The sequence below is a fragment of the Bubalus kerabau genome, chromosome 8 (assembly GCF_029407905.1).
Source record: "Bubalus kerabau isolate K-KA32 ecotype Philippines breed swamp buffalo chromosome 8, PCC_UOA_SB_1v2, whole genome shotgun sequence".
NCBI classification, from domain to species: Eukaryota; Metazoa; Chordata; class Mammalia; order Artiodactyla; family Bovidae; genus Bubalus; species Bubalus kerabau.
The window spans coordinates 109389479-109415005 of record NC_073631.1 but is presented as its reverse complement, the minus strand read 5'-3'; the positions used below and the strand labels follow the sequence as shown (position 1 = coordinate 109415005).

Here is a 25527-nt window from a genome sequence, read left to right as displayed (position 1 = left end):
CTACGACACCACTGATTTCCTGAGCTGGGTCCATGGTGAGTTTGTGTTCGAAGAAGAGCTGACGTGCAGCACTGTGGAGTGGCTGCTGGCACAGAAATACAGAGCTGAGTCCGCTGCCTCGGTGGAGTTGATTTCCAGGCTGCAGGGTGAGTTTTCGTGACACTCAGCTGAAAATCGCTGTTTGAACATGGCTGTATCTTTTGTAATTTTTCCATTCCACAAATAAAGCAAAAACTCAAATGCTTCCAGCTTCTTGTGATACCAGTAAACAGAAGCGTGTCCTTTAATGGGGACACAATCCATCTTTGCTTTCTGGTCTTTTCCTTTGACCAGATGACTGGGACTCTGGGTGACCTCAGTGTCCATAGAGCCTGTAAGGAAAGAGAAATTTCACAAAAAGCCTTAGAGGGAGCCTGATTTGGCAGCCATAGGCGGAAGTCCAATACATTTGCCTCACCTGCTCCCCAGAGAAAAAGAGCCACCCAGCACAGGAGGCTGAGGCTCATGGCTGCCTCCAGGAGAAAGCAGGGCAGTGGCATTTCCTCTCAGGCGCCTCTTCCCCCTTCAGCACCTCCTTGTGACATGGTCACTTCCTGTGGTCCTCACAGTTCCCGGGTACCTGAGACCATAATATTTCATAGGCTGACAGGACAAGGAAGGCTGTGAAATAATCAGTATGCATTCCAACCTGCTTTGACTTTCTGTTTCCTGATTCTGCTCTTCCATCACTTCTTTAAATATAAAGTCATTTCTCATGAATAATTTATTTGATTTTTAAATTTGTGCGTTTGCCCCCTCTCCTCCTCCCTTCCCTCTCAGACAATGAACCATGTAACTTGCAGTGTGTCAATCATAACTTCTGCTGCACTTACAAATTGGTATAGCAGCTACTTTATGTTAGCAAACCAAATTTTGAACTATACAAAAGAAATATTTGTGATGAACCTGCAATAAATCTAGTCAAGTAATAAAATGAATGATCTTGCCTGAAGCAATCAGTTTGGAAGCTAGATTTTCCCAGAGAATTTTTAAGTCCTTGTTGTTTTTCTAGATTCTATCATTCTTTTCTACCAGGTCTAGGTAACCATAATCCCAAAGTTCAAATTTTTACTCACTTTCTATTATCACTTTTAGATTTATGTAAGAATCTGTAAATTATTTATTTATCAGTGTTTTATGTCTTTGAAAATTATCTAAGGGGTTCATTCTGTTTATCCTTTTTTCCGGTAATGTTCTTTTTTATTCAATAGTGTGTCTGTGCCAATAATTCATGTTTTGCACATAATTTTAGATAATTCAAGTTCATTAATAAGTAGAATTCCATTTATTAGTTTGTCAGAATTTATTATCCATTCTTGAATTTATTCACAGTAGTTTTTTCCTCTAGATTTTGGTACTAGTACAAATGGGACTGCATTCTCATACCTTTCTTTATAAACCAAGTTGTAAGATTTCTGTATACCTGGGAATATAAAAATTGAGCCTTAGTGTCACCACGTTAACTTTACATACTGAGACAAAATGATTTCCAAGTTAATTAACTCAAATCATCTCAAGAACATTTTATTGTGTGTTTTCTAGTGTTACACATCTAGGACTCAACTGGCACAATTCTTTTGCCAGTCTATTAGGGTAAAATGGTACCTGACTGTAGTCTTAGTTTGCACTTTTATGATTGTTAAGGAGGTTGAATATATTTTTTTTCTGTTTACAGGCCACTAGTGTTTTCTGTAGGAGAAAGCAATGGCACCCCACTCCAGTACTCTTGCCTGGAAAATCCCATGGATGGAGGAGCCTAGAAGGCTACAGTTCATGGGGTCTCTAAGAGTCAGACGCGACTGAGCGACTTCACTTTCACTTTTCACTTTCATGCATTGGAGAAGGAAATGGCAACCCACTGCAGTGTTCTTCCCTGGAGAATCCCAGGGATGGGGGTGCCTAGTGGGCTGCCATCTATGGGGTCGCCCAGAGTCGGACAAGACTGAAGCGACTTAGCAGCAGCAGCAGTGTTTTCTGTACACTGCTATGCCCGCATTTCTTTTTGGTTTGGTAGCTATTACTTATTTGTAACAGGTTCTTGCACATTCTGGTTACCGAATTTTGTCAGTTACATTTGTTACTAATACCTTTTGATTTTGTGGCTTGTGTTTCACTCTTTGTAATTTTTTAACAATATGTTTATGTATCTCTTTGGCTGCTCAGGGTCTTGGCTGTGGCACACAGGCTCACTGTTGCAGCCTGTGGGGTCTAGTCCCCTGGCCAGGGATGGAACCTGGGCCCCCTGCACTGAGAACACCGAGTCTTAGCCAACAGACCCCAGGAGAGTGCCTGGAGTGTTTTTTATTGATACTTCTAATATAGTTGGGTCTACATCCTTGTTATGGAGTGTACACATTTAATTCTTTATAAGCAACGCTTTCATACTCCAAGGTCATAAGGATAAATTCACAAGTTATTTATCACACAGCTGACATTTTGAATGTTGCACTAAAGCATTTAATTGTTTTATAATGTATGGAATTTTAATGTTAAAGATCTTTTATAACAACTTGTCCCAGAAGAGCATTTTGTGTATGCGTTATTCCTCTGCATACATGCAGTGGTGGCTCTATCATATGTAATATGCCTACATAAGCATGCTGCCCTTTCAAGTCTATGATTTTCCGTTTGTAAATTCGTACGCCTTTTTCATTGTCCTAAATTAGGAAATGGTTTGCTGATTCAAAGAGGAACCACCTCATTTTCTACTTGTTCAATATTATCTTCCCTATTCTCTTTATTCCACCTAAATTTCAGTTTACTTTCATCAAATTTCATGAAAATACCTAGTGTGATTTTGTTTTGTACTGCATTGAATTCATAGATAATACTGCAGAAACACTACTGCTTTAATTTTTTCATGATCATGGTATAAATCTTCACTTATTTCAGAGTTTTAAAATGTTTTCCTTTAAGATTTAATATTTTTCTGTATTAAAGTCTCATTTACCTAATCAATTTGTTTTTAATGTATTTTATGTTATTTTAGAATTTGTAAATGGTCTCTCCCTAAAAATATTTTTAACTGTTTGTTTCCAGAATATAGAAATAAACTGACTTTTTATATTCATGTTAAATTCAGTACTTATTAAATTTGTTGTTGTTAATAATGCAATACTTCTCTAGATTCCTTTGGTTCTTCTAAATTTGCCATCTGTCTTTAATCAGTTTTTTCCTCCTTTTCTGATTCACACTCTTTTCTCTTGTTCTGCTGGTTAGAAATTCAGCACAGTCTTGACTAGAAATTGTGGTCACATTCATTTACTTATTCATCAGCTATGTTTGACGTAGACAACTACAGATACTGGATATGTGGTAGATGCTATGGGGGTTACAAAGTGTAACATTAAATCTTACTATTAAAGGAGTTACTGGCATGCCAGGATATCTGCAAATCATTATCCCCAATGCTGCTGGACCAGGTTCATCTTGGCTGACCCACAGGAAGACAAAGAGGAACTAGATGCCCATGTTTGGAGCAAGAAGAGGTTAGTTTGCAAGGCAACCAAGCAAGGAGATGAGAGATCTTATGCCCAGTTTGTAATTGGGTTGTTTTGTGTTTTTTAAATTGAATTGCCTGAACTGTTTAGATATTTTGGATATTAATGATTTACTGGTGTTATTTTTTGCAAACATTTTCATCCATTTATCAGGTTGGATTTTTGTTTCGACAACTTTTTTGTCTCTTCTTTTTTTCTGTGAGAAGATTGTAATCTTGATTAGGTCCCGTTTGTTTATTTTTGCTTTTGTTTCTTTTCTTTGTAGAGACAGATCAAAAGATACACTGCTACAATCGATGTCAAAGAATGCTCTGCCTGGGTTTTCTTCTGGGAGTTTTATGGTTTACGGCCTTACACGTTGGTCTTTAATCCATTTTGAGTTTATATTTGTGTGTGGGGTGAGGAAATGTCCTAACTTCATTCTGTTATGTAGTTGTCCAGTTTCACTAGTACTGCTTATTGAGGAGGAAGTTGTTTCCAAACTGTATATTCCTGCATTCTTTGCCGTAGTTGAACTGACCATACAAGCCTGGGTTTATGTCTGGGCTCCCCGTTCTGTGTCCCTTTTTGCACCCGTTCCATTCTGTTTTAATTATTGCAGCTTTGAGCATTCACTGACATCAGAGATTGTAGTATCTCTAGCTTTGTTCTTTTTTCTCTTGATTGCTTTCACTATCTGGGGTCTCATGTGGTGTCATACCAATTTTAGAACTATTTGTTTTAGTTCTGTTCATAGGCACTTTGACAGAGACTGCAGGAAATCTGTAGTACAGACCTTTTAACAACATTAATTGCGGAACTGGCCGATAGGAAAAATAAGAAATGTATTCACAGATTGACTGGCAGAGAGGAAGCATCCACATTTTTCTTTGCAAATCATGTGCTTTGTCAAATATTCTCCTTAATTATTAACTCACTAGCTTATTTTCATAAGCAAAATATATTTCTTCTTAACTTTAACAATATGTTTGATTTAGTCTCTTTTTCTTTAAAGCAGAGCAGTACTAACAGTTGGGCACACAGAAAATGAGGCTATTTTTGTGATCTCAGTTTTGGTTGTCAGTAAACACTAACTTCTGGAAAACGTCCTTTTCTATAAACCTCTATACTGAGACTGAGACATCAACTGAGAAATGTAAAGACTAAATCAAAGTATTAAAATATAAAGTCTTTGCAAAAAATATTTTAATAAATAAATTCCTAATGAGTATTAAAAAGTGCATTCATAATATATCTCTTAAAATAATTTCAGGAAAAACTAAGAAAAATTCAACAAAATACATGCAGAACATGATTGATAAAGAAAAATATACAAAGCAATAGTGAGAGAAGTTAAAAGGACCTCAGTAAAATGCTATGGGGGATGTTTTGGGAAAAGGGAAATGTTTTGTGTCTTGATTGTCATGCTGGTTACATGGGTGTAAAAACTTGTCAAAATACATCAGTATGTGCCTAACATGGGTGTATTTTGTTGTGGGTATGTTATGCCTCAAAGATGCTTTTAAAAGTTGCACGATTGCAGGAATCTGGACGAAGGGAGTTGCTGAGTTTCTTGCTCAGATTCTCTGGCAGGGACAGCTGAGAGAAGCAGTGATGAACCCTGAGGAGACTCTGGGTCTGGATCAATGAATGTGCAGAGCCAGGTGATTAGGGTGCCCGGGGAAGACAGATGACTTGCCATTATCCTTATTCCTGAAGGTACAGCTTTGCCAGATGAAAAGCTCAGAGTGCATATTTTAATAAAGATTGTTAGGAACCCATCAAGGTCACATCCTGTGTCTCCTTTGCCAGATACCCTGCCAACTGGGGAATCTGAGACCCCTTACAGCTTCCTGCCCCACCCTTGGGCTTGTGTTCCCACCAGCTGTTTTCCACTTCCCCTTCTGCTCATCCTGTGTGGCCATTTACAGATTTTTCCTTCTGTTTATGCTCTTTCAAGGTGGGCATCTGTTAGTTCCTACCCTCCTACAACACCACTGATTTCCTGAGCTGGGTCCACGGTGAGTCTGTGCTCTAAGAAGAGCTGACATGCAGCACTGTGGACTGGCTGCTGGCGCAGAAATACAGAGCTGAGTCCGCTGCCTCGGTGGAGTTGATTTCCAAGCTGCAGGGTGAGTTTTGGGGGCACTCAGCTGAAAATCGCTGTTTAAACATGGCTGTATCTTCCACAATGTCTTGCTTCTGAAGGTAAACCAAAAATTCTAATGCTTCTTCCAGCTTCTTGCCATACCAGTAAACATAAGAGTGTCCTTTTATGGGGACACAATCCATCTTTGCTTTCTGGTCTTTTCCTTTGACCAGATGACTGGGACTCTGGGTGACCTCAGTGTCTATGGAGCCTGTAAGGAAAGAGAGACAAAGTGCAGTGAAAGCCCAGGAGAAAGCCTCATTTTGCAGCCACAGGAGAAAGTCCTGTAACTGGAATCCAATAAATTCACCTCACCTGCTCCCCAGAATTAAAAAAAAAAAAAAAGCCGCACAGCACAGAAGGCTGAAGCACATGGCTGGCTCAGGGAGAAAGCAGGGCAGGGACTTTTTCTCTAAGGCTCCTCATCCCCCTACAGCACCTCCTTGTGACGTGATTACTTTTCATGGTCAGCATATGGAAAACGAGACTAACGTTGCACAGCCTGGGAGGGCAGAGCAAGCTGGTTAAACTACTCGTGTGGATTTCAAACTGCTTTAATTTTCTTTCTCCTGATTCTGCTCTTTCATTATTTCTTTAAAAATAAAAGTTAATTGCATATTAACAATTTATTTCCTTTTTCACCTTGTAGATTTGCCTCCTCCCGTCCCTCTCAGACAATGAACAGCTTGCTGTTATCAATCATAGTTTCCACTGCACTTAAACAATCATATATCTGCCTCTTTAAATTAAAAAGTTAAATGTTGAACTTATGCAAAATAATATTTATGATGAATATGCAATGCATTTAGGGAAAAAATAAAGCGAATCATCTTGTTTGAATCAATCAGCTTAGGAGTTAGATTAGCACTAAGAATTTTTAAGCCTCTGTGTTATTTTTATAGATTTATTGTTGTTTTTCTACCATGTCCATGTAACTACACTCCTGAAGTTCATATTTTTATTCACATGCTTTTCATTACAGTTTTCTCATTCATGTAAAAATCTGCAAATTTTGTATTAATCAGTGTTGTATGGCTTTTAAATGTTTTTGAGGGAGTTCTTTTTCTTGGCCATGCTCTTTTTGCATTCAACATTTGCCTATGATATTAAATCATGTTGTCTCATGTAGTTTTAGATAAATCAGTTTCACTAATATGTAGGATTCCATTTACTAGTTTGTCAGAATCTATTATCCATTTAACCTCATGCACCCTAGTTGTTTTTTTTCTCACCCAGATTTTAACGCTACAACAAATAGGAGTGTATTCTTACACAATTCTTTACATACTTAGGGGTTAAGTTTCTCTATACCTGGGATTGTAAAAATTGAGCCTTAGGGTCACCGTGTCTGTTTTACATAGCAAGACAAAATGGTTTCCAAATTAATTAAGCAAATAAATAGTCCCACAACAGTTTGTGAACTACATTCAAATGTTCCTCGTCTAGCATCTAGTACATTGGCATGTACTGTTCTTTTAATTTGTCAGTCTGTTAGGTTAAAGTGGTATCTCACTACAGCTTTAGCTTGCGTTTTTATGACTGCTAAGGAGATTGATATTCTGAATTAATACATTTAGAGGCCACTGGTTTTTTTGAACATTGCTCTTTTCTCATACATTTGGTAGATTAGCATTTATTTGTAACAGTTCTTCATATATCTCAGATACTAAACTTTGTCATTTACATGTATGCTAATATCTTTTCAATTTGTGACTTCCGTTTTAACTCTTTGTCAATTTTTTGTTGATATTTCTTATTTAGTAAAGTCTATCATTCTTTTTTTGGGGGGAAGGTGTGAATTCTTTAATTCTTTATGAGCAATGTTTCCATAGCTCAAGTTCAAAAATATATTCCTATAATATTTGTCAAACAGTTAATAATTTAAATGTTGCATTTAAGCATTTAATCCTTTTAGAATTTTTGTTTTTTTTTTGCTTATGCAGTGAGAAAGAATTTAGATTAATTTTTCTTCCTGTGGAGAACTACTTGTCCCAGAAGAACCTGTATATTGCATTACTCCCCTACCTACCTGCAGTGGTGGCTTTACCACATATTCAGTTCAATTCAGTTCAGTTCAGTTCAGTCGCTCAGTCGTGTCCGACTCTTTGCAACCCCATGAATCGCAGCACGCCAGGCCTCCCTGTCCATCACCAACTCCCAGAGTTCACTCAAACTCACGTCCATCGAGTCAGCGATGCCATCCAGCCATCTCATCCTCTGTCGTCCCCTTCTCCTCCTGCCCCCAATCCCTCCCAGCATCAGAGTCTTTTCCAGTGAGTTAACTCTTCCCATGAGGTGGTCAAAGTACTGGAGTTTCAGCTTCAGCATCATTCCCTGCAAAGAAATCCCAGGGCTGATCTCCTTCCGAATGGACTGGTTGGATCTCCTTGCAGTCCAAGGGACTCTCAAGAGTCTTCTCCAACACCAGAGTTCAAAAGCATTAATTCTTCCACGCTCAGCTTTCTTCACAGTCCAACTCTCACATCCATACATGACCACTGGAAAAACCTTACCCTTGACTAGCTGGACCTTTGTAGGCAAAGTAATGTCTCTGCTTTTCAATATGCTATCTAGGTTGGTCATAACTTTTCTTGCAAGGAGTAAGCATCTTTTAATTTCATGGCTTCAGTCACCATCTGCAGTGATTTTGGAACCCAAAAAATAAAGTCTGCCACTGTTTCCACTGTTTCCCCATCTATTTCCCAGGAAGTGATGGGACCAGATGCCATAATCTTAGTTTTCTGAATGTTGAGTTTTAAGCCAACTTTTTCACTCTCCTCTTTCGACTTCATCAAGAGGCTTTTTAGTTCCTCTTCACTTTCTGCCATAAGGGTGGTATCATCTGCATATCTGAGGTTATTGATATTTCTCCTGGCAATCTTCATTCCAGCTTGTGCTTCTTCCAGCCCAGCATTTTTCATGATGTACTCTTCATATATTAAGTGCCTATATGTGCATAGCTAAAATGCATAGCTATTTTAAATTTATGATTTTCCATTTGTCCACTTACTTATACAAAATTATAAGATAATTTGATGATTAGACTGCAAATTCACATCACTTTGTATTTCTTTAATATTATCTTAAGTATTCTTTCCTCTTTTTTCCACTTATATTTTGACTACTTTTGTCAAATTTCATGAAATTCCTCTTGTGACTTTGTTTAGTGCTGTAGTGAATACATAGATGATAGTGCTGAAATTGGAATACTTTTAGTACTGGTTTAACTTATTCATGGACTTCCCTGGAGGCTCAGATGGTAAAGCGTCTGTCTACAATGCAGGAGACCTGGGTTCAATCCCTGGGTTGGGAAGATTCCCTGGAGAAGGAAATGGCAACCCACTCCAGTACTCTTGCCTGGAAAATCCCATGGACCGAGGAGCTTGGTGCAGGCTACTGTTCATGAGGTCCCAAAGAGTTGGGCATGACTGAGTGACTTCACTCAATTTAACTTATTCATGATCATGGCATGTAACTTCAGTTATTTCAGATTTTAAAATGCCTTCCTCTAAAATTTAATCAATTTCTGAATTGTTTATCTTTGTATAGATTTATGTGTATTATCTTTTATATTTTCTGTTACTAAACAATCTCTCTTTAAAAAGCTATTGCTAGTATGTGGGAATAAACTGACTTTATGTTAATTTTCATTAACTTATTAAATGTTATTATAAATAATGCAATGCTTCTTTAGATTCCTTCGCACCTTCTAAACTTGTCATCTGTCTATAATCACTCTTTCCCCCTTCTTTTTTCATTTTCATGCTTTTTTCTTGTTTTGCCACGCTGGAAATTCAACACAATCTGGAACAGACTAGTGATGACATTCATTGACTTACTTATCATTTACGTGTGACCAGAACAACTACTGGTACTGTAGACTGTGATACATGCTCTGGGGATTAGGAAGTGCAGAATTAGATCCTGCTATTTTCAAGCCCTATTGTCATCCCAGGATAGCTGCAAATCATTCTCCCAACTGTTACCACGTTCATTTTGCCCTAAGTACAAGGAGTCAAACTGCTGAGACTCTGATGTTTGCAGGAAAGGGCTTCTTCTCAAGCCAGCCAAGCAAGGGTATCCCCCGCCCCCCTACCTCAATGGGCTGACTCTGCGACCCATGAACTGTAGCCTCCAGGCTCTTCTGTCCATGGGATTCTCCCGGCAAGAATACTAGAGTGGGTTGTCATTTCCTTCTCCAGGGGATCTTCCCGACCCAGGGATCAAATCCATGTCTCCTGCATTGGCCTGTGAGTTCTTTACCACTGAGCCACCAGGGAAAACAAGACCTCAAATCCGCCTCCACAAAGGCAAGGGCACAGGGTATTTACAGGGTCACAAATGAAGCATGACTTGAAGGTCTGAGATATGGGCTTCCCTGGTGGCTCAGTGGTCAAGAAATCCGCCCTGCCAATGCAAGGGATGTGGGTTCAGTCCCTGGTTTGGGATGATCCCCTGGAAAAGGAAATGGCAACCCACTTCAGTATTCTTGCCTGGAGAATCCCATGAACAGAGGAGCCTGGCGGGCTACATCCATGGGGTTGCAAAGTGTTGGGCATGAGTTAGCTACTGAGAATGTGCACATGGGGAGCCTGGGGCGCTTGGGAAGCTTGGGGGAGGGTGACTAAAAAACGTGCATGTGTTGTCCATCTCTGCTGGGGTAACTGAGCTGTAACCTCTGCCCGTTCACCACAGAAGTGCTCAGCAAGATCTGAGAATGGAGTCTTGGATCCTCTGAGGTCAAAAGGTCCCCAAGCAGACACCTGTGCTTCCCTAGGAGGAGGGTCGCTGGTTCTAACTAGTCTCAACCAGTTCGGCTCAAACTAGACACAGCTGACTCTGGGCTCTGCTGCACTACCGGCAGTTTCCTGGAAAATAACTCAGGCAAACATCTTATTCAGGACACACGCCACTTGGAGGCCAAGCGAGTCTTAAGACGACCTTGATTAGTGAAGGCAGGTGCAAGGGATCTGATTAATCCTTACTCATGCTTCCACAACCACTACCTCAAAGATCTCACCTGAGTTTCCAGAAGTATCAGACAACTTCTCAAATGAAGGAAAGTTGGTGCTGCTCTCTATGCTCTGACGTGTTTTACAGAAAGACCCACATCACCCCCTAGTGCTCAAGTGAAAGTCTCTCAGTCGTGTCCGACTCTGCGCCAGTCCATGGGATTCTTCAAGCCAGAATACTGGAGTGGGTAGCCTTTCCTTTCTCCAGGGGACCTTCCCAACCAAGGAACTGAACCCAGGTCTCCCGTATTGCAGGCAGATTCTTCAGCAGGCTCAGATTCCCAGCTGAGCCATAAGGGAAGCCCAAGAATACTGGAGTGGGTAGCCTATCCCTTCTCCAGTGGATCTTCCTGACCCAGGAGTTGAATCGGAGTTTCCTGCGTTGCAGGAGGATTCTTTGCCAAAGGGAAGCACTGATAACTCTGACTGACTGACTGACTCGATGGTCAGAGGGGCACACTTCTCACAGGCCCTCTGGTCTCAGGAGGTCTTCACCTCCTGTGTGGTGAGTGGAGAGTTTGTCTACGCTGCACAGTGGCAGCCAGACACCCCAAGAATCATCAGGACCAGGAAACATGCAGCCATGCGTGTGCTGACCTGCTGGAGTACTGCAGAGATTTGCTACTAGTACTTAGTTACACAGTCACTGATCCAGTACTGATTGGTGTTATTGATCAGTTAATTAAATTTAATCTCTTAGGGCTACATTCAAGGTGAGTGGGCTCCTCAGATCTCTGTCCTCAGTGCTTTGATCTTTTCTTTGTATATTCTGTCATCAAGGAATCAAGAAGGCACTTTCATTCTTCCAATTATGGAAATTGTCTCAAATTTTTTCCTTCACCCAGGTCCATTTTTTGAGCCCCGGACTCCTACGTACCACTGCTTTCTGCATATTTCTGGTGAGATTTCTGTCTCAGAGGCATCCCCAATATCAAGAAAATCATGATCTTCCCACTTGGTCCTCCTGATTCATCTCACTTGTAGTCAAAACCTTCCTCTCCATCTATTGCCTCTCGTGATGAAACAGTTACCCAGGTCTTGATTTCATTTCCTAATTATGTTTTAAAACTCTCATTTTCCTGTACTTCTAGCACTGCCATAATCATCGTCCTAGCTTCAATACCCCTACGGTTGTTTCTTTTATTGTCTCTCCTTTTTGATCTCACACGCGTTTGGTTGTTGTTTAGTCACTAAGTCGAGTCCAAGACTCTTTGTGACCCCATGGACTGCAGCACACCAGGCTTCCCTCTCTATCACTATCTCGCTGAGTTTGCTTAAACTTGGGTGCACTGAGTCGCTGGTGCCATCCACCCATCTTATCTTCTGTTGCCCCCTTCTCCTCTTGCTCTCAGTCTTTCCCAGCCTAAGGGTCTTTCCAACGAGTCAGCTCTTCACCCCAGGTGGTCAAAATATTGGAGCTTCAGCGACAGCATCAGTCCTTTCAATGAATATTCAGGACTGATTTCCTTTAGGCTGGACTGGTTGGATCTCCTTGTAGTTCAAGGGACTCTCAAGAGTCTTCTCTAGCACCACAATTTGAAAGACTCTCTCTAACACTCTTTATTTCTAGGCTTTTTATATTTTTCTAATCAAATGGATATCAATTTACATATAATTGCGTCTTTTTCCATGTTTCTTGATCACCAGGAAATCAATGTTAATTGATTACAGATGTTTCTTCTCCAAAGTGTATGTTAATATTTTTGCTTATTTTTACTGGGCTATGCAGGAGATCCAACCAGTCCATTCTGAAGGAGATCAGCCCTGGGATTTCTTTGGAGGGAATGATGTTGAAGCTGAAACTCCAGTATTTTGGCCACCTCATCAGAAGAGTTGACTCATTGGAAAAGATTCTGATGCTGGGAGTGATTGGGGGCAGGAGGAGAAGGGGACGACAGAGGATGAGATGACTGGATGGCATCACTGACTCGATGGACGTCAGTATGAGTGAACTCTGGGAGTTGGTGATGGACAGGGAGGCCTGGCATGCTGCGATTCATGGGGTCGCAAGGAGTCAGTCATGACTGAGCAACTGAACTGAACTGATACAAGATTTATGGTCAATGTGTGATTTTTCCTTTTCCTAGAAAAGGATATTTCTAGGGGTTTAAACTCAGTGCTTCACTTACTAGCTTGTGGCTTCTGACAGAACTTTCTAGTTTTGCACACAAACCTTGTTGTCTGAAGTCTTTCTTATTTATCCTTTCTCTCTTCTCTTCCCTCTGATCCCTTTATGAAGGTTCTGCGCATGCTCTGTATTTGGGTGTAGAGGGTTGCCTGGTTCAGTCCTACCCTGTTCTTTCATCAACCTCAATACTGTATATAGCACATCCCTGAATTCTTTCATGAGTGAACATCTCTACTTGGCTGCCTAATGATTCCATTTGTCTTGAGAGTCTAGGATGGTGACAAGACAGTGCTGAATTTTCTTGGAGGAAAAAACTCCAGTGTTTATTATAAAAGTGTTAGTCACTAAGTCATGTCTGACTCTTTGTGATCCCCTGGACTATAGCCTGCCAGGCTCCTCTGTCCATGGAATTTTACAGGCAAGATACTGGATTGGGTTGCCATTCCCTTCTCCAGGGGAACTTCTCAACCCAGGGATGGATCAAACTCCCATCTCCTGCATTGCAGATGGATTCCTTACTGTCTGAGCCACCAGGGAAGCCCATTATAGAAGTATTCATTGCTTTATAGAAGCATTTTGGGATCTACCTATAGGATTATGTGTCAATTTATCTAAGAACTTATGATTATCATATGGGAGAATCAGAAAAAAAAATCCAGATTTTATAATTTTCAGCCCAGGGAACTTGGTTGGCCATTGATAGGCCTAGCTCCATTTCCATATGGCTAGTTCTCAAGCACCATACCATGCCCCTGCTCTCTACTCAGATATTTTTCTCTCCCTTTCTCTCTCTACACACACAGCCACAGATGACTCAGTCAGAGAGGCTGTGGTTTTCTCTCTCCACACCTCCTTCCACAGGGCCCCATGGTTCAGTGGGGTGGGGAAGGGGGTTGCTACCAAGATTCTTGTCTGGGTCTCTGATCTCTGCCCAGCGCTGTGTCTCTAGCACTGCAGAAGTAGAGGCCGCTGTCTGCAGGATCCACTCTTGTCACCATCAGAGATGAAAATTTTAGGTCTGGTTGATTGATGGGAAACTTGTTCTTGTTATAACCTTGTTTGTATGTGGCATTAGTGCCCTCATTAGAAGTTGCCATCAGCACAAGGCCTCGTTTCGGGAACTGACGATACCAGAACATACTTGAGGCTTGAAAGTCCACTGCACGGCACTCGATGGTCACAGAGGCTCCACTCTTACTGACAGCCCCGCGGGGCTGCTGAGAGACGAGAGCGCCAAGCCCAGAGCCTGCTGAGACAGAGGTCAAGGAGATGAGAGCCCAGCAGGACAGGAAGACATGACCATAGGCAGAAAACCACAGCCTGGCTCACTCGTTCACCTTTTTCCTGGCTCCAAGGGAATCCTGTTTGTTTTGTGAAATCATCCTGTCGTAATTCTTAGGCTTCTCATCCCCCATCTCTCCTGACTGGTGGCTCCTCACCTTACCCTTTATACCTCCAAATAGGATGGAATGTCCCCTCTCATTTTGTTCAGTGTAAAAAAATCCACAGTCTTAAGGAATTCCCTGCTGGTCCAGTGGTTAGGATTCAGTGTTCTCACTGCCAGGGACCAGGTTCAATGCCTGGTGGGGGAACTAAGATCCCACAAACCAAGCAGCCAAAAAAACTTCAAAAATTATAAAAGTCCACAATCCCTGACTATCACTTCACTCATGCCAACACACACACACACATACACACACACACACTTGACCAAGCTACTTAGCTAATCAGGCTCGTACTGGGTCCCAGAAGCAGCAGAAGCACCAGCATCTTCAGGAACTGGCCTCACACCACATCTCTCAGCAGAAAGATATGACCTTGCCCTTTCTTTCTCCACCCCTAGAAGGAGGGCTGAGTGTCTGCATATTCTAAGGATGCTCTCGTCTGCCCCCTGGTGGTCATCATTACCACTGATGCAGGATCTGCCCCTCTTTAATCAAGTGAAAGTGAAAGTCACTCAGTCATGTCCAACTCTTTGTGACCTCTCGAACTATAGCCCATCAGGCTCCTCTGTCCATAGGATTCTCCAGGGAAGAATACTGGAGTGGATAGCCATGCCCTTTTCCAGGGGATCCTCCCAACCCAGGGAGTGAACCTGGGTCTCCTGCATTGCAGGCAAATTCTTTACTGTCTGAGGCGCCAGGGAAGCCCTTTTCCATAAAAGAACCATTCAAACATTGCTGGAAGGAACCTCAGAGATGTTGTAACCCAACGCTCAATGTTATAGGACAGAAACTGAGGCCTAGATCATTGAAATGATAGTAGTTTCCTAGTCTTATGTAAGGAAATGGCTATGTTTGTGTGGTAAATGACATTGTTAATTCTTTATTTCTGTAACGTATCCTCAAAGTAATCAAGACAACTCATTCTTGTTAATCACTAGAACCATAGATGAACATAAGGACTACCAGGCTAGAAGCTCAATGATCTTCACATTGAAAAAAAACATGTCCTCAACTTCTCAATGAAGTATTTATTTCATGAGTATCTTATGCCAGTCCCCTCATATAATGGACTGAATACTAAACATATCTATGTATTATATAAACACGCATCTCTTTATTATACTCTGAATGTGGTAGAAGTGACGCCATGATTTTTGAAGCTGGGTCACAAGTAACCTTATAGATCCCTCCAGGGTCTCTCCAATGCTCACTCTAGGGGAACCAGCCACGAGATAATCATTTTCACTACCCCGAGGCAACCATTCTGCAAGGAAACCCACGTAGCCACATTGAGGGGCTGAGGGCAGAAAGACAGACATGCTAGGCTGGCGCCCAGCTGTCCCGGGCGCCCCAGGGCGGGGCCCAGCCACGCGCGGAAAGACGCCATCCTGGATGTGCGGGGGCTGGAGCCTCAGGCGTCTCCCGCCTCAGGGGCTATCTGACCATGACCGCATCACTTCAGTTCAGTTCAGGGACTATCTGACCATGACCGCATCACTTCAGTTCAGTTCAGGGACTATCTGACCATGACCGCATCACTTCAGTTCAGTTCAGTTCAGCCGCTCAGTCGTGTCCGAGTCTTTGTGACCCCATGAATCACAGCACGCCAGGCCTCCCTGTCCATCTCCATCTCCCGGAGTTCACTCAGACTCACGTCCATCCAGTCGCATGAGCGGCCCCAAATGGGAACTGCCCAGCCAGGCCCACTCAGCCCACAGAACCATGAGAGATAATATATGTTAAAGTCACTACATTTTGAGGTGGCTGTTGTTACTGTTGTTTTTCTAAGCTTTTAAAATGAGATATAAAATCCACATATAATAGACTACACAAACCTTGAGGATACAGCACAGTAAATTTCACAAATGAGTACATCTATATACCTACTACCCAGATCAAGATATAGGACATTTTCATAACCCAGAAGCCTCCCTCATGCTTCTCTACAAGTAAATTAAAAATGACCTCAGAATGTAGCTGCTGTCTTAACTTTGTACAGTCTGTGCTCTGGCTTCTTTTTCAAGAAGAGCTCCATACATTCCTGAGATCCATCCATGATTTCACAAATAACATTTGCTTTTCTGCTAGATTTTATTCCATTCCTAAGGGTAGCTATTTGTTCATCGTGTTGCTGATGGTCATTTGGGTGTTTCCAGCCTGAGGTCACCATGAATAGAGCTGCCATGACAATAGGTTTTTCTCACATATCCCTTTCTATTTCCTCAGAATTCTGGACTATTTAAGTTTTTATACAATTAAACTGGTTTTATGACTTGTTTAATTTACTCATTATTTTTTCAAACTATGTATATGGTGTCCAAGAAACATTATAGTTATTTGATTGTATTTTTCTAGAAATTGTTCTTCCAAGGTAATTGATGCAATGGCTTCTTACCACTAAGAAAACATTGAGTGATACTTTTTTGACTTTCATACAGTCACTTTCTTACAACTTGGCCATGGGAATAGGGGCCATTATGAAATTTCACAAAGAGTTCATTTTAGTACTAGGAGCACCCTGATAATAAGGAGTTCAATAGTTTTACAGTGGATGTTTTAAAATCAAGTGATGTTTTAAAATCTGCTTTTTTTGTCATAAATTCTTCCACTAGAAGGAGGAAACCTGTTTCCTTTCCGTAGTTGATTTAGTCGCTAAGTCATATCTGGTTCTTTGCAACCCCATGGACTGGAGCCCGCCAGGCTCTTCTGTCCATGGGATTGTCCAGGCAAGAATACTGGAGTGGGTTGCTATTTCCTTCATTAGGGCATCTTCCTACCCAGGGATCGAACCCATATCTTTGGCATTCTTTACTGCTGTGCCAGCTGGGAAGCCCCTAATGTAGATAGGTGTGATTTTTAAGAATCAACCCAGTGGATTGCTGAATCAGGATTGTGCCATTCCACGACATGTGTTGCTGCAGCAGCTGCTTTGGGTGCCTGGTTCAGGAGGAAGAAGCCGACGGCCAAGGGTACTGAACACAGAAAAGCCCCGCCACCTGGTGGGAAGCAGGACTCATTTGTGTGCAGAGAGGACGTGGCTTTGAGTCACTGTGTCTCTACTAGCAGCACAGAGATACAGAGCCGTCTGGTTCTTCTGTGCTGATGTCACGGTAAGAGGAAAGAAAGGCTTCTTTTCACGAGAGGCACTGTAGCCTTTAGCTATGTCTTCTTCCTGAACATTGTTTACAAATTTTGAGAAGAAGATCCACCTCAGTCCTAGACCTGGGTCCTGTCGGTACCAGCACATTGAGTCATAATCAAAATCCTGTTCACATTCCAGGGTCACAGCTCCGCCTTCCTTTTTGAGCAGGTATTTAGGGGTCTGAGTGACCCCACCAGCCACGGTGCCTATGGAAGAAAGGGAGCGGCTCAGGAAACAAGGCCCAAGAGGGCAGCCAATGCTGCTGCCGTGAGGGAAGGCTTAGCTCTGGAGCTGAGCATCTTTAGCATGGGAATCTGCTCTCTGAACCTGGGACTCACCTGCTCCAAAGAGACAAAGGGCCACGTAGCAGATCACCTGGTTGCCCATAGTAGGAAGGGGGTCTCCTCGTAGCCCCCAGCGCAGACCGATGAGGAAAGAAACTTAGCTATGGGGCTCCCCCTGGTTGAATGTGTGGAATCTATCAGAAGGCCAGAAAGGAGAGTTGGACAGGATCCTGTAGATATCCAAGAGGGGCTCCCTAATCTGGCAGATGAGGGCACTGAGGACAGAGATCTGAATCACTTGCACCTCCCTTGTGCCTCCCTCCCCCAAACCCTGCATTTTGTCTGGCCCTAGTGGGCGCCACCCCACATTTCCAGGCCAGAGCCTCACTGTAATTGGCCCACCTTCCTCCTTGCAGTAAGGAAGGTTTGATCACAATGGGATCACAGTAGATGCTCTGGTCACACAAGAGCACAGAGTTTATTTTTTTTAACTTTTTATTTTGCAATGGAATATAGCTGATTAGGTTCGTCTAGTCAAGGCTATGGTTTTTCCTGTGGTCATGTATGGATGTGAGAATTGGACTGTGAAGAAGGCTGAGTGCCGAAGAATTGATGCTTTTGAACTGTGGTGTTGGAGAAGACTCTTGAGAGTCCCTTGGACAGCAAGGAGATCCAACCAGTCCATTCTGAAGGAGATCAGCCCTGGGATTTCTTTGGAAGGAATGATGCTAAAGCTGAAACTCCAGTACTTTGGCCACCTCATGGGAAGAGTTGACTCATTGGAAAAGACTGTAATGTTGGGAGGGATTGGGGACAGGAGGAGAAGGGGACGACAGAGGATGAGATGGCTGTATGGCATCACTGACTCAATGGACGTGAGTCTCAGTGAACTCCAGGAGTTGGTGATGGACAGGGAGGCCTGGCATGCTGCGATTCATGGGGTCGCAAAGAGTCGGACACGACTCAGCGACTGATCTGATCTGATCTGAGCACTGATTAACCATGTTTGGATGTTTTCAAAGGGACTCAGCCATACATATGCTTGTATCCATTCTCCCCCAAACTCCCCTCCTATCCAGGCTGCCACATAGCCCTGAGCAGAGTTGCCTGTGTTGTACAGTAAGTCCTTGTTGGTTCATCTGCTTTTTGATTTTCTGCAATTGTTTCATCAAAGAAAGTGTAACAAAATGGTGTTTTGTAGGTGTCCAACATTTTTTGTTTGATGAGAATAAAAAAACAAATCAAAATTCACCAAGATGAAAATCTGAGGTGATGTGTTTCTAATGAATAATATTTCAGGATCAGACCCATCTCTTACATTCCAGACCAGTTTATCCAACTCTATTCCCACCATCTCTGGGATGTACCATAGACATTTAAAGAATTTCTAATCCTGGCATCCATACCTCCCTGTGCAAGCACTAGGCAGGCAACGTTCCAGAAAGAATAAGATGCAACATAGGTTGGTATAAAGAGCACAACCCTTTTGGCCAACACACCTGTTGTTTTCTCTCTCTGTTTCTCCACAGCCCACCTCCCATTTTTTTGAGCTTGAGAAAGAAAAAGTGAACTCCTGAAACCGTATTTTCCTAAGTTGAAAATGAAGAAAATAGTGCCTTTGCTTGTCTTGGTGATTAAATAAAATCCTATATTTAAAGCATGTGGTAGAGAACTCAAAATACAGTATGAAAGAGAAGCATCAGGCAATGCATATTTCCCATGACAAATGATGTTGTTCTAAATTATGTTCCCGTTTTGGGGTAACACAGTCTTCATCCCTGAGCCTCAGTTGGTGTGTTCCAGCCCTCTCCTATCTCCATCTTCATCCCTTGGAAGGCTTTGTAGCCAATTTCACTAATCAGACATGTCGGCTTCCCCAGCCCACGGCTGTTTCTGGGATGGGCTGGAGAATGTTTGTGCAGTGGAAGGACATGACTGCGTTGATATGGATTAGGAACTGGCCCAGAAACACACTGGAGAGTCTCCCAGCTCCACCAACTGTATCTTCAAGACACTGGGTCCCTCTTTGGGTAATTCAGCAGAAAAGCGCTCCAGTGGCATTCCTGACTCATGTATGATTTTTCGCTTCCTCAAGGTCAATCATGAATTTCAGATCTTCCTCCAGGAGCTGCTGATAGGAAACTTAACTGTGTCCTTTCATTGGGCTGCATCTCAGTGTTACCACTTGTTCTTCGCCCCTGACATGGTGTCTTGGGTTCCTGGTGATGCCAACATTCATGGGACCTCAGAGCTGAAGGGACTGCATGAGACAGAGTTTTAATAGAAGGGGACGTGAGTGCCTTCCAGTGAAGCAAGGCAAGGGGAGCTCAGAAATGTTTGAAGTCTCCTGCATTCATTTAAAAGTTCACAGGAATTATGCTTTGTACTCCAAAATGCAATTATTTGCATTGGTATGAATGTCAATACCTTTTAGAACATCTCTGGGCAACATGGAGGTCCAGGGCATATTCCAGACACAGCTGTTGACCCACAGATAAAGTCCAGTGATGCTGATCCATTAGTTCAAAACTCACTGCTGCCAGGAGCCTGATGACCCCTCAGCTGAGTAGGCTGGTGCCCATGGGAGGGTTGGGCATGAAGGGGAGCCTGCAGGCAGGACCAGGGAGTATATTTACTGCATCAGCTCAGGGAGCTAGAGCTCAAAGCTGGCTTCTATGAGGCGGGTCTTCCTGTGAGGTCACCATTTCCATTGCACCCCGTTGTCTCCAGAATTAATCTTGTACGTCACTTAAATGGAACTGAGGTTCAAGATTAGTCTTTTTTCCCCCTGAATTATGCACACAACCTGGTTTAGAATGTTTCACTATGGACATAGTGTTGAGAGGTGAGTAGCTTCGTTATCAGTCCTTAGCTTCTGAAACAGTTTGTGCCACTTCTGCACACTTTTTACTTTTAATTCCTCCATTTTCTTTCATTGGCTTGTATCATCTTTCCATTTTCCATTACCGAGTACAGGGAGTGACCACATGTGATATTTAGGTACGTTTGTTGAGAGGCAGGGAAGTGGAGACAAGAATTTCTGCCAAAAAACAATAGAGACAGAAAAGGATTTGACTCAGTTTCTTTCCTCCACCTCATCTAAGCAGGGCTTCAAGCATCTTGAGAGAACCTTAGTTAATGGTTCATAATCCATTTTCTTCTCTGTTATTATCCTACTTGATTTTTTTGATGTAAGTAATACAAAGAACAGTCACTAGAAAAACCATAAACTCTCCCTCTCAAACCTTTTGTCTCATTCTATTTATTTGTATTATTCTCTTTAATCACGAATGATACCTGTGTGTGAGGGATCTTCTTTCCTTCTATTCTTTTGTCCTTTCCTACCCTGTGACAGTAGATAATTATATGAAAGAAGATGCAAAGAAGGAATTAGACACCATCCCTCCCTTTTAGAACACACAGACTCCCTGGAGGCGATGTACCTTGTACATCTAGGATGCTTCAGGCCTCGAATAATAAATAAGATCATAGTAACTTTTAGTGTCCAAATAATTATGGCTCAAGACCTTCTTTTATCATAGCAGGGTCCTAAGGCCTTCTTCAAAGGGTCTCTCTTATTGTCATAGGCTTACCCAATTATATGCTTCAATCAGAACTTAGCTGCCATCACCACTTAGAATCCGCTCAGTCATTTCTCCTGAAAACACTCCAAATTGTTCACTAATGCTATTGACAAAAATGCCCATCACTGAACACACATGTCTAGCCTGAAGGGACTCTTTCAGGATGCTGTCAGATCCAGGAATCCTCAGGCTGCTAGGGCAGTAGGGAAATGAGTTATCTCTTCACTTTTTTGGCTATTACAGATAATGCTGCCTGAACACACACGTGAAAGTTTTTGTGTGGACACATGCTTTCAGTTGAAATTGCTAGGTTATATGGTAATTCCACTTTAACTTTCGAAGAACTACTCATACATTTTACACAGTGGCTGTACCATTTTCCATTCCCACCAGCAATGCATGTGGTGCCCAATTCCTCCCCAGCTGCCCCCAAATTTGTTGTTGTCTGTCATTTTCATTACAGCCAAGTGGATGTGGGATGGCATCTTACTGTGATTTTCATTTCATTTCTTTAATGATTAATGATGCTGACTATCTGCTACATTTATTGGACACTTACATATCTTCTTTGAAGATGTGGATTATTTGTCTTTTTATTGTTGAGTTGTAAGCTTTTTTAAATATATATATAAGCTTTAAATATATATATCATAGATATATGATTAATAAATCATATTTTATCAATAAATTAATTATTAAAATATTGTCAACATTAATAATGTTGTTATTAAAATTATTAATAAATTAATTTTATTAATAAAATAATAAATCAGTTTTCTCATTTTGGAGGTTATCTTTGCCTCTCTTGAGAGTGCTCTTTGAAGCACAAACTTTTTTTTTTTTTCAGTTCAAAGAATTCCAGCCTACCTAGCTTTTCTTAGCTGCCTGTGGTTTTGGTGTGATAGTTAAATCATTGCCATTTCCATCATCATGAAGATTTACACCTTTGTTTTCTTCTAAGAATAATCTCAGATCTTATACTTAGCTCTTTGATACATTTGAGTGAATTTTTGTATATGCTATGAGGAAGGGATGCAACTGTATTCTTTTGTATATGGATATCCAGTTTTCCTAGCACCGTTCATTAGAAAGAATATTGTTTCCTAGCTTAATGGCCTTTGCACTCTTTTCTGGAGAAGGCAATGTCAACCCACTCCAGTACTCTTGCCTGGAATATCCCATGGACAGAGGTGCCTGGTAGGCTACAGTCCCTGGGGTCGTGAAGAGTCGGACATGAATGAGCAACTTTACTTTCACTTTTCACTTTCATGAACTGGAGAAGGAAATGGCAACCCACTCCAGTATTCTTGCCTGGAAAATCCCACAGACAGAAGAGCCTGGTGGACTACAGTCCATGGTGTTGCAAAGAGTGGGACACGTCTGAGCAAGCATACACGCACTGTTCTAAGCAGCCCTTTTGGCTTGAATTACATTTACTTGCCTTTTATTTATTTTTAACAGCTTCCTCCCAACCCAGAGTTTGAACCCAGGTCTTCCACATTGCAGGTAGATTCATTACTAGCTGAGCCAGAAGGGTAGTCCAAGAATACTGGAGTGGGTAGCCTATCCCTTCTCCAGTGGATCTTCCCGACCCAGGAATCGAATCGGGGTCTCCTGCATTGAAGGCGATTATTTACCATCTGAGCTATCAGGGAAGCCCTAGATTTACTTACTTTCTAATTATTTTTAACAGCTTCATTGAGCTATCATTTATGTACCAAAACTGCACATATTTAATGTACACAGTTTAATGAGTTCGCATCAGTTCAGTTCAGTCGCTGAGCTGTGTCCAACTCTTTGTGAACCCATGGACTGCAGCACACCAGGCCTCCCTGTCCATCACCAACTCCTGGAGTTTACTCAAACTCGTGCCCACTGAGTCGGTGATGCCATCCAGCCATCTCATCCTCTGTCATCCCCTTCTCCTGCTGCCTTCAATCTTTCTCAGCATTAGGGTCTTTCCCAATGAGTCGGCTTTTCACATCAAATGACCAAACTCTTGGAGCTTCAGCTTTAGTATTAGTCCTTCCAATGAATATTCAGAGTTGATTTCATTTAGGATTGATTGGTTTGATTTCCTTGCTGTCCAAAGGACTCTCAAGAGTTTTCTCCAGCACCACATTTCAAAAGCATCAATTCTTTGGCTCTCAGACTTCTTTGTGGTTCAACTCACATCTGTACATGAATACTGAAAAACCATAGTTGGACAATATGGACCTTTGTCAGCAAAGTGATGTCTGCTTTTTAATACACTGTCTAGGTTTGTCATATCTTTTCTTCCAAGGAGCAAGTGTCTTTTAATTTCATGCCTTCAGTCACCATCTGCAGTGATTTGGGAGCCCAAGAAAATAAAGTCTTTCACTGTTTCCAATTTTTCCTCATCTATTAGCCATCAAGTGATGGGATTGGATGCTATGATCTTATGATTAAAAAATAAGAAGCCAAACTTAAAAAACTTAAAAAGACCTCAGTAAAAGAGCAAGGAGGGACTTTCAGGGGAGGGAGAAGTATTCTGTGCCTTGATTGTCATGCCAGCTATCTATGCCGATAAGTCGCTTCAGTCGTGTCTGACTCCGTGCGACCTCATAGACGGCAGCTCCCCAGGCTCCCCCGTCCCTGGCATTCTCCAGGCAAGAACACTGGAGGGGGTTGCCATTTCCTTCTCCAATGCATGTAAGTGAAAAGTGAAAGTGAAGTCGCTCAGTTGTGTCCGCCTCCTAGCCACCCCATGGACTGCAGCCCACCAGGCTCCTCCATCCACGGGATTTTCCAGGCAAGAGTACTGGAGTGGGGTGCCATTGTCTTCTCCGGCCAGCTATCTATACAGGTGCAAAATCTCATCAAAAAGTATTGAAACATATACTCAATTGGATGCATTTTATTGCAGAGTTGTTGCTTTTAAAGCTTGTGTAATTGTAGTATTCAGGACGTAAGGAGTTGCTGAGTTTCTTGCTCAGCTCCTCTGGCAGGGACAGCTGAGAGATTCAGCCATGAAACCCTAAGGAGTCCCTGGGTTTGGATCAATTAATGTGCTGAGCCACGTGATCAGGGTGCCTCTGTTGCTTATCCTTATTTCTGAAGGCACAGTTTTGCCAGGTGAAAGCTCAAAACTACACTTTTTAATAAAGATTATTAGGAACCCATCAAGGTCACATCCTGTGTCTCCTTTGCCAGATACCCTGCGAACTGGGGAATCTGAGACCACTTACAGCTTCCTGCCCCATCCTTTGGTTTGTGTTCCCACCAGCTGTTTTCCACCTCCCCTTCTGCTCATCCTGTGTGGCCATTTACAGATTTTTCCTTCTGCTTTATGCTCTTTCAAGGTGGGTTTCCGTTAGTTCCTACCCTCCTACGACACCAGTGATTTCCTGAGCTGGGTCCATGGTGAGTTTGTGTTCAAAGAAGAGCTGACGTGCAGCACTGTGGACTGGCTGCTGGCACAGAAATACAGAGCCGAGTCCGCTGCCTCGGTGGAGTTGATTTCCAGGCTGCAGGGTGAGTTTTGAGGGCACTGAGCTGAAAATCGCTCTTTAAACACTTCTGTGCCTTCCAAAATGTCTTGCTTCTGAAAGTAAACTAAGAACTCGAATGCTTCTTCCAGCTTCCTGCGATACCAGTAAACATTAATATGTCCTCTTATGGGGACACAATCCATCTTTGCTTTCTGGCCTTTTCCTTTGACCAGATGACCTGGACTCTGGATGACCTCAGTGTCCATGGAGCCTGTAAGCAAAGAGACAGAAAGTTCACAAAAATCCCTTGAAGGAGCTTGATTTTGCAGGCACAGGAGAAAGTCCTGAATCTAGAATCCAAGAGATTCACCTCACCTGCTCCCCAGATGAAAAGAGCCACACAGCACAGGAGACCAATGCACATGGCTGGCTCAGGGAGAAAGAGAGCAGAGGCTTTTCCTCTCAGGCTCCTCCTCTCCCTGCAGCACCTCCTTGTGACGTGCTCTCTTCCTGTGGTCATCACAGGCCCACTTACTTGAGAGTCTAACTGGGAGGGCAGGGAAGCTGGTGAAACAACTAGTGTGGATTCCAGTCTTTCAATTGTCTTTTTTCCTGATTAGGCTCTTTCATCATTTCTTTAAAAAAAAAAAAATCGGTTACATCAATAACTTCTTTGCTTTTTCTCTTGTCTATCTGCCTCCTCCTCTCCTCCCTTCCCTCTCAGGTAACGAAATACACAACTTGCTGTACGTCAGTCACAGCTTCCACTGCACTTGCAAATTAACAGAGTAGCTATTTTATATTAACAAGCCA

At 42.3% G+C, this 25527-nt stretch overlaps 1 protein-coding gene and 3 gene segments (V, D, J or C); all 4 read right to left on the bottom strand.

Moving 5' to 3' along the window:
* Positions 1-506, bottom strand: LOC129658441 (T cell receptor beta variable 16-like). The segment is given in 2 exon segments: positions 1-371; positions 458-506. Coding segments are annotated over 2 exon segments (420 nt in total).
* Positions 507-5552: 5046 nt separating this feature from the next.
* Positions 5553-14577, bottom strand: LOC129658440 (uncharacterized). The gene is made up of 3 exons (XM_055589402.1): positions 14547-14577; positions 13739-14053; positions 5553-5878 (listed from the first exon to the last, which is right to left on the bottom strand). The coding sequence occupies exons 1-3, from the start codon at positions 14575-14577 to the stop codon at positions 5553-5555; spliced, it is 672 nt and encodes a 223-aa protein (XP_055445377.1).
* Positions 14578-17265: 2688 nt separating this feature from the next.
* LOC129658439 (T cell receptor beta variable 19-like) lies at positions 17266-17806 on the bottom strand. The segment is given in 2 exon segments: positions 17266-17600; positions 17733-17806. Coding segments are annotated over 2 exon segments (384 nt in total).
* Positions 17807-24611: 6805 nt separating this feature from the next.
* Positions 24612-25138, bottom strand: LOC129658438 (probable non-functional T cell receptor beta variable 23-1). The segment is given in 2 exon segments: positions 24612-24985; positions 25090-25138. Coding segments are annotated over 2 exon segments (423 nt in total).
* Between the last annotated feature and the right edge of the window lie 389 nt (positions 25139-25527).

Bases quoted from the DNA above. Each gene is read 5' to 3' on its own strand.
- LOC129658440 (XM_055589402.1), bottom strand. From the start codon at position 14,577: ATGCTGGTGCTTCTGCTGCTTCTGGGACCCA. The intron at 14,054-14,546 runs GTACGAGCCTGA...CTGTCTCAGCAG, and splicing joins TCTGCTGCTTCTGGGACCCA to GCTCTGGGCTTGGCGCTCTC. The intron at 5,879-13,738 runs GCAGAGATCAGA...CTTTCCTTACAG, and splicing joins TGCTAGAGACACAGCGCTGG to GCTCCATAGACACTGAGGTC.